Source organism: Micromesistius poutassou (assembly GCF_964030765.1).
Source record: "Micromesistius poutassou genome assembly, chromosome: 8".
NCBI lineage: Eukaryota > Metazoa > Chordata > Actinopteri > Gadiformes > Gadidae > Micromesistius > Micromesistius poutassou.
This window is the reverse complement of record NC_140278.1, coordinates 16,672,171-16,681,276: the sequence shown is the minus strand read 5'-3', so window position 1 is coordinate 16,681,276 and position 9,106 is coordinate 16,672,171. Positions and strand designations below refer to the sequence as shown.

General features: G+C 43.9%; 1 protein-coding gene across 1 annotated transcript in view; it reads right to left on the bottom strand.

Annotated features, from left to right (window-relative positions):
• Positions 1-3,507: 3,507 nt before the first annotated feature.
• The window catches only part of dgkb (diacylglycerol kinase, beta), a gene marked incomplete at both ends in the record, with an annotated part of 46,487 nt that continues 40,888 nt past the window's right edge, over positions 3,508-9,106 (bottom strand). The window contains 3 exons of the mRNA XM_084471541.1: positions 3,508-3,615; positions 5,466-5,526; positions 5,831-5,951. Coding sequence (XP_084327667.1) covers positions 3,508-3,615; positions 5,466-5,526; positions 5,831-5,951 — 290 coding nt within the window. The remainder of the gene's footprint in view (positions 3,616-5,465; positions 5,527-5,830; positions 5,952-9,106) is intronic.

The window sequence follows — 9,106 nt, the reverse complement described above, 5'->3', positions numbered from 1 at the left end:
TGCATTGCTATACCCTATCAGAGTGACCCACAAACAATCGGCCTTTGTCACCTTTGCGGCCATCTTGGTTCCACACTATGTTGGTTCCACACTCACTGGGTGGGGGAACTGAATACGGAATTCCCCATTCAGTTCCCCCACCCAGCTTGTTCAGAACCAAAATGGCCGGCCCATGCTATCTTCTTGTGTGGTGGCCCTGGTGTAGAGGGAGCATACTGTCCTCCTGCGTGTCCATTCAGTGGTCATTCCCACTGCCATCTTGGACCCCGGGCAGGGTCGGCCGGTGAAGTGAGGTATCATGTCCTTATAGGATTGACCCCCTCCCTCCCCTCCTCTTATCCTCCCCCCTCCACTATCCACCTCCCCCGCTCCTCTCCCACCACCCAACCCTCCAGCCCACACCTCATTCACTATCCATCCCCACCCCCTCCTCTCACCACCCCCCCATCTCACCTCCTCCACCACTCTCACACCCCCCCCCCCTCCTCACCCAGTATACATCACCACCCCCTCCTCGCAAACTACCCAGTCCCCATTCCTCACCTCCTCCACTACCCTCGCCTCTCCCCCACTCCTCCTCACCCACTAACCACCCCTCTCCTCGTCCTCACCACGCTCCTTCTCCCCCCACCCCTACCCCTCCTCCCACTTTGAGGAGTGCAGGGGAACCTAAGCGGAGTGCAGGTGTCAAACCATCTGACACTGGACACCGGCTGCAGTCAGCCCAGTGTTGACCACTCCAACGCGGTCAGGGGCTACACACAGAGAGAGCAGTAATACCGATCAGAGAGGAAGGACATCAGTCAGTACAGCTGCCTGTCTGTGCCGCATGGAACACTCAAACTAGCTATATGATTAGTTAGTTAGGTAGTTGAATTATAAATCATTATAATTGGGATTTAGCTTAATTAAATTCAGTTAAATTATAATTTTGTTGAATTATAATGAATTGGAATTGGAATTCTATTGAATTGGAATTCAATTGCATTTAAATTTTGTTGACTTGGAATTTTGTTGAAATGGAATTCAATCTATTGATCATACCTGAGAGAAGTCAGGACACAATGACAGAACATAACCGGGTCAAACCAACGTATATTTATTTACTTTTTAAAACACTTCTAACGTAGGCAGAATAATTAGGACTTGGCCCCCCAGAACAGCACATCATTATATCATCATCATTGTTTCTTCAGACGAGAGTAGCAACAGGCTTAAAAACAACGTTGTGTACAAAAATACAGCTTCACGGTAAGAAACACTCGAGCTCACAAGCTGAGGGACTGAGGCTGGAAAGACGTCAGCCTCGACAGGCACATGGTACTTGAAACAGTGAAAAACAATCAACCCAAACGTTGTTCTTAAAATGCATGCAGGGATGCATTTCAGTTTTACAAAAAAGGCCCAATGTGTTGTGCCTTGTGGACGTGTGTTGTGCTCCATGCGGAAAAGTCTCAACATACATTGAAAATACTCGACTTCAGACGACATTTGAATTGATCACTGGTGATAGAAGATCCTCATGTGAGGTGAAGGGGAACCTGGTGGTGTGCAATAGTTTACCTTTTGCGCTGAAACATGGAGTAATGTTAACATTGCACACAACATTGCAACATTTGTGTCTAGATGCAATTGTTTTTAGACAAGACTTTCATTAACTCATTGGATTGATCAGTAGTTGGGGTAGTAGACGTCATTTCATGGTTGTACACACGCAACTTCTTCAATCTGGAATTTCTCACTTGGATAATATTGATTTGTTTTTAGGATTCACTCCCTGTAAACTCATATGTCAATAACTATCTTGTACTCTGTCTTTAAAGGGCTAATGTATGCTTGTATACCCGACAGACTGTAAGCACTCAATGGTAGACATTGGGACAAATCAATGACCAAGAGAGGGGGAAGGGGGGGTCGCAAAAGGCTACACTTTTGACCTGAACCATGTCCCTTTTTCAATGCAGCCATCACTTTTGTTTAAAAGGATTTGAATGTAGTGTCCATAATTAGTGAACACATGATGCATTATTATTGAGTGTTTAAAGCTAGGGTAGGCAATTTGGAGAAGCAAGGCCCTTGCACAATGACTGCAAGGGCAGAGTTCACTCAGGTAGCAAGTAAGTAGGTAGACAGACATGTACGCCATCCAATCATTTCATTCAGGCCGAATGCAATGGTTAAACTGGCTTATTACAGCTCTACCATGGCTAAAATTACCAATGTTTTTAGTATTTGATTTATTGATAATTGCTAGGATGTATAGAGAATTTCAACAAATATGCTTCTCGAATAAATTGCCTACTGTAGCTTTATTGAATGAAACCCATCCCAGTAATATATTTCTCTTTGTGAATAATTTTGGTATGCAGAGATTTTCCATGGTGGGTAAATTTAAATGCTGAGCTGTCATAGAAGGCCTTTAGGTTAGGAGTGGAGGGGAAATTATGTCAAGCACCTGTACCCTTTTGGTTAGAAAACTGTGTTTTCTAATGAAATATTTTTGAGGAAAAAGTGATGGCTTCAGTCAAAAAAAGGGACTTAGTGCAGCTTTAAGGATGCCGTTCAGTAAAATAATTGTACATTTTTTGCGTCATTTTAACTTTGATCCACTTGAAATAAAAATATACCTGAGTGCCTGTTTATTAAAACAAAGGACCCAATATAAAAAAATGTCCATCAACTGAATATTTGATGTGATATGGTTTTACCTTCTGGCAAAGGCATTGCAAAAAAATCTGGTAAAAACCTTTTTGACGAATATCTATACATTTTCCACAGGGTTCAATAACAGATCTTGCCCTGCCATGCAACGGAAACTGTGCACACAACTGCTAGCGAACATATATATCTTTCGTGCAAAAAAATAGACGATGGCATGCTTTTTTTAAACTTTTCAGTAAACAGTCAATAATCCTCTCAAATCTTTCCCTTAATGCTTTCCAAAAGTCTCACAAAATATAATATCTCCGCCTCCATTAACATGTCTCTGACCGAAATACCAGGCCCTTCACGCAGAACAAGCAGCAACTGGAGATATGTCTACTCAATCTACTCAGCGAGAGTCGAAATCCATCAAAAAACATTGAAAATAAAGATATATATATATATATATATATATATATATATACCAAATGTATATATATATATATTGTTAAACTGTACCCCATCACAAAGCGCATTGGTAGACTGCACATGTTAAAGCGAAAAGAAAAAAAAAAGATGAGAGATCTCCTCCAAGTTGTGATGTGGCGACTCACACGCCACCGCCTCTCCTGGTACACCTCGCCTCCACCCGGTGACCGCCTCACAACAGAGGCCATGTGTCCGGCTGTACCTCGCGTACGCCCTCAATAAATACCCATACAGTCCCCCTCCTTCCGTGGCATTGTATCCGAGTTGTGGTGGATTGACTGTGGATGACACAGCCTTGCTGAGCGCTGCTACTTCAGAGCTAGCTGGGGCTAGCTAACATTTGGACCGGTGTTTCAGAGCGTTGACAATCTCCCATCAGTCCTTGCTCTCGCTGCGCGTTCGCCTGATGATGGAGGAGAAAAAGCCGGTGCCCTGCGGCGTGCCCATCAACATGGGCGCCTTGTTCTTGTGGTCGATTTGAATCTGGAGGGCGAGAGAGAGAGAGAGAGAGAGAGAGAGAGAGAGAGAGAGAGAGAGAGAGAGAGAGAGAGAGAGAGAGAGATGCAGTAGTTAGCTGTGTTCAACAAGATGTTAATATAGCTGAAGGGTACATGGGCGCCTTGTTCTGGTAAGAGAGAGAGAGAGTGTTTCCTATAGTTACTGTTGGGTGATGGTACAACAATGTCCACCATGGGACTAGTCTTGATATAGTTTGAGAGAAGACATATTTGCTGTTGTATTTTGGTTTAAGGAAAATCTTTGCTACAACAGCAGATGCCTGTTGTCCCACACATTGGCCTATGTGTGGGAAACACTGAGTGTGGAGCAGTAAGTCACAGGGTTCTAAAGAAGATATGTTTGCCATCCCAGTCTTTCTGTTTGAGGTTAGCATTTGAGATAAATTGAATAGAAGACATCCACCATTAAGGCTGTGCTATTATGCACCCTTGCTTAATTATGCAGAGCATGAAGGGGTTAAGTGGTAGCCAGAAAAAAATGCTTTCATTTGCAGTCGAGAGACTCTGCCTTCAAAAGGCATTTGCTGGTGCAACGCACTTGATCCTCGAATCAGCACCAATTATCATCTTGTGTGGACTGGATGATGTATTAGAAATAAGTATACATCTGTTGTACAGACTCAACAAAAAGAGAGAAAAAATGAAAGAAAGAAAGATTATTCTCTGCATTCTCTCTCAGTGTCTCCAAGCACAATAAAAATCGCAGCAAAAACAGGGTTTTACATGCAAGAAAAGTTCATTTTATTTGGGAAAGAACAATATAAAAGAGAGAACATCATGTTTAGTGGTAATGTGTTCTGGAGCAATGTACCAGAATGACTTACGATAGAGAAACATCGTAACTCAACACAATGCCATTTCTCCTGGATGCTGCCTGGTTCTGGAAGCTCTTTCAGACCTAGTTAACTGTCGAAACCCTCCAACAACAGATGGCCTTAATGGTGTCAAATGTGTTATGCATGCAAGGGAATGTAAAGTGCATCGTTGTTGTTGTTAATAATTAGTTAGATTACACCCCCCGTGCATTCGCCTCTGTTGTTTTTCTAAGGGCCTTTGTTGGATTGGCTGATTCAAATTCTGCGGCAACACACGTGAATAACTCGCCATGGAAATCATCTTAACAAACACAATTATGTATTGCCAGATCCCAAAGTTGGTCGTCATGTTCCTGCCAGCGCATGGGAGTTCAAGAGCACTCGGCAGACTACTCATTTTGTCATGCATCCCATTCTCTCACGTTGCGTGAGCGATCGCTATGCAAATCAGGGCCGCACTCCATCCACCGGGCCGTCACAGGGCTGGCATTGTAATTAAATCAACACCAATCGAGGAGTTTCTTGGGATAAAATATGAACACATTCGAACAAACAGCCACTTGTGGAAGCAGATGCTCAAACACAGACAAGGTAGGAAGATGTGAGCGCGGGCGTTGAGTGTCTCAGCTGGATTACTGAGCAGAACCACGATGCAATGCGGTGTTAACTCCAGAGATGGAGCGAGGACATGGAGACAGAGCCAGAGAGGTGTGGTGAGATGTGGTTCCTTTACTGTTTAGGATCCAGCATTTTAGAATATCATTTGGATTTGGATTAGTCAATAGAAGATTTTCAAATAGAGAAAGTAAACAGGCCTCAAAAACAATCCATAACTATTTGAATCTGCTTGTTTGTGTTTGATATATTTGCTGTCTAGCACAGACTCTACTACGACTTTGCTCCTTTTCATGTAAGTCGTATGTCACGACTTCCTGAATATCTGCAGTTTCGCTGTCGTCTATGGTTTGGCAGAATAAATGTTGTGTGTTCGATGCCTTACCGTGCAGGCGGCTTGCATCCAAGGCTCTCCATCGATCTGCATTGGGAGAGACTTTGTGGTCCTGTGGATTGCAAACAATACACAAACTAAGGTTATATAGTGGATCTTTAATGTTGGAATGTAGCAAGAACTAATGACTCTTCTATTCTATTTAAAGATAATTTAGATGTAAACTGTAATATGATGTGAACCTGGATGGTGTGCCAATTTTGTGGATGGGATTACAAAGAAGGAATTAGTTGGATTGTACAGTTGCAAAGTGACATAATATTTTATCGTAAATCTTATCGTTTCTTTTTGCTTCAGGCATCAGATGTGTCTGGTCAGACAGGGGTCAGGGGTCAGGGGTGAGAGGTGAGGCAGACCTAATAGTGACAGAGGAGCACTGGGCCAGACGTCTCCCAGCACTCTTCAGACCGGTGTAGATCTGACCCATCTCCATGGCTCCCTCCAGGCCCACCACCTCCAGGAGCTGGTCCGAAATGTCTGGAAGGAAACACGAGAACATGGAGATATCAAGTCAATATAAACCGGCATCTCAGCTGTGTTTCAAAGGGCTTCAGAGGCCCAATATGTATGACCATCCAATGAAAGAAAGAGAAGGAACACAGATCACTCAGGGATGGTTAGAAGGGCAACAGGTGCCAAGTGGACAATGGCCAGACATATTATGATATTAAATCCCTCTCTTAACAGTAGCCACAGTTAAACAAGGCGATAACAAACTCAACTGGGTAAACCAATGTTTAACTTTGGCAAAAGTACATAGGCATGGCAAACTTAATAATAATAAATAAATCAAGGTATTCACTTATTAGGGGAGAAGAAAAACAACATATGTTCATTCATTAAATTCTCAAAATGCTCATTTCCTATGCTCTGAGTCTGAAGCATCACGAGTGCCAATTTGATTTTGAAATAAAAGTGGGAGCAGGTAGAAGAAAGGGGAGAGGGAAGAAAGGACGAGGCTGGGTGTGAGCAAAAGAAAGAGGAGCAACGGGGAGAAGAGGAAACAATTTAGAGAGAGGTAGAGCCAGAAAAACAGGACTAACTAGAGGATAAGAGCGAACTAAGAGGAGGAACGGCGGTTCTCCGCGGTTGGCCTTCCGCTCCCGAACACCGGAATATTCCTCCGCTTAAAATGGGGAGGAAAGCCACACGAACGACGCGCCACAGACACAACAGCTATTAATTAGATTGCACCGGCAACGCAAAAGCAATCTTCTGTTACTATAATTATTAATATGGCTTCTGTTTTCAGTTTTTTTTTAGTTATGAGCATTGATTTTGTCCCGGCTGGAAGCCTTGCGTCTTGCGGAGCCCATCTGTTTCTGCGGACCCCCCGCCCCCCTAGCCCCCCTCACTCTGAAGACTCAGCCTCCTCCAACTAAGGAGCTGCTGCTTGTCGGCTGGCAGCACACACACACATACACACACGCGCACACACACATACACACACATGCGCGCGCACACACACAAGCACACACACACATTTTTAGGTGGAGTGGCCGATCATGGTTATGCACTTATCGCTGTCAATTACGCCATTGTAGCCAGTGTTGTTGAGGCACACATATGCTTTTAGTGTATATGTGTGTGCCTGCATGTATGTATTTGTGTATTGTGGACGTGTGAGTATGTGCGTGAGGACATGTAGGCGTGTGTGTGGTGCATGAATGCGTGTGTCTGCATGTGTGTGACTATATAATGTATGTATGGGAGTGTGCATGTGTATCTGTGTGTGTCTTTTCTAGCCTGAATGACCTGTGTGGCGACCCTGTGTCACACTGTGGGGTTGTCAGGTGTGGATGTTGCCATTGCAATGTTTCCATGTGAGATGGACATGTGTCTGACACATCTCTTCCCTCCACGAGGTTAAATGAAACAACAATAAAAAAAAAACACACGTTAGCAAAAGTTCAGTGTCAGATTTTTTTGCATGTGTGTGTGTTGTGTGTGTGTGTATACAGCAAAATTGACCCCAACATTGACCCCTTGACCTCTCGACCCCTCGGCTTTAATGCTGCGCTCCCTGAATGCCTTCTCACGCTAACACAGAGAGCGGTGACAGGGATGATGGACAGCGTCTCCCTGGCGATCTAGGTGTGTGTGTGTGTGTGTGTGTGTGTGTGTGTGTGTGTGTGTGTGTGTGTGTGTCGGTGTGTGTCGGTGTGTGTCGGTGTGTGTCGGTGTGTGTAACCCCCCTGCTGGACTGGGCATGCAAGTGTTGAGTTGCATTCACGTTTCCTTGCGTTCACGTTTCCTTGCGTCGAGCCGCAAGGATCAATGATAGCTGCTACAATGAGCCGTCAGATGCGCAGCAGACGCGCAGCAGACGCGCAGCAGAAGCTAGCAAGGTGTAGGCGGGGGGTGCATCTTGATGCATCCACCGCAGGGATCATGTGGCAACCCCATATCATATACAATGAAACAACTGTTGTTATATAGACCCCCCATATAACTACAACCCTGTGTCCCTCTGTAGAATATGCATTTCTGGTTTACTTCATAGCTTCTCAAAGGAAAACGGATCGTTTTCGCCCGTGTGGACGGGGCCTAAAAGGGCTGAAGATGAAGTGAGGCTTTCTAACACCGTTGGTCTGCATGGGGGAAGCCCTATCTTTGGGGTCCCAGATTTTAGGGTATGGTCTGGTAACTGTACCTCACAGGTTGTATAGTTAGGTATCACTAGGTATCACTGTACCAATATGTCGTGAGGAATTGTATGAACTGCCAGCTTTTGACGTAGCGAATACAATTTTGCGTCTGACGTTTAAGCCCATTGCTGGCGTCAGAAAAGGAAATGATGCATTCATCTATTGTTCATCAAAAAATAATAATGGAAAGGTGGATTCTACTTAAGATGCTTAGTATAGAGAAAGACAATCAGTTTACCTTCAACAGTTCAAACTGGGATTCATATAAGGTGCTCTGAAAAATAATAACACCATCAAAAATAATAGTGAGGGTCTCCATAATAGTCCTGATATTACTACAGAATATCAGGACCGAAATAACAATAATATGCTTTTACCAGACTGGTAAACAACTGTTACATCACATAGAAGTGCAAAAGTGTACCACAGTATTATTACACTCTAACAACACACACCCAGACATATAATTGAGTATCAAAACATAACAAAAATTAAGTAAACTTATGGGACAGAACTTCTTGTTATTACCATACTGATGGGTGTGATTTCTGCCATATGACGTCTCATCCTTCCATATAAGGTAGTTGTTGTGTTCAGTGCTGTGTGAGGTGCTGTCCCTGTGCCTCTTTAAGGACAATGCACCAAAGGAAAGGATGTCATTCACAGCACTGATGTGTCTGGTTAGACAGTGATAGTGACAGGGGACACTCCTGAACAAACTGACGTGAGAGAGAGATAGAGAGAAAGAGAGAGAGAGATAGAGAGAAAGAGAGAGAGAGAGAGAGAGAGAGAGAGAGAGAGCGAGAGAGCGAGAGAGAGAGAGAGAGAGAGATGTTTGCCATGCCAATAAAGCCCTTTCAATTGAATTGAAACTGACAGAGAGAAAGAGAGAGAGAGAAAGCGGGAGAGAGACAAACACAACTAAAAGAATGAGCGAGGGGTGGAGGGCTTTGGGTAGAGAAATTGAGAGACAGAAAGACAGAG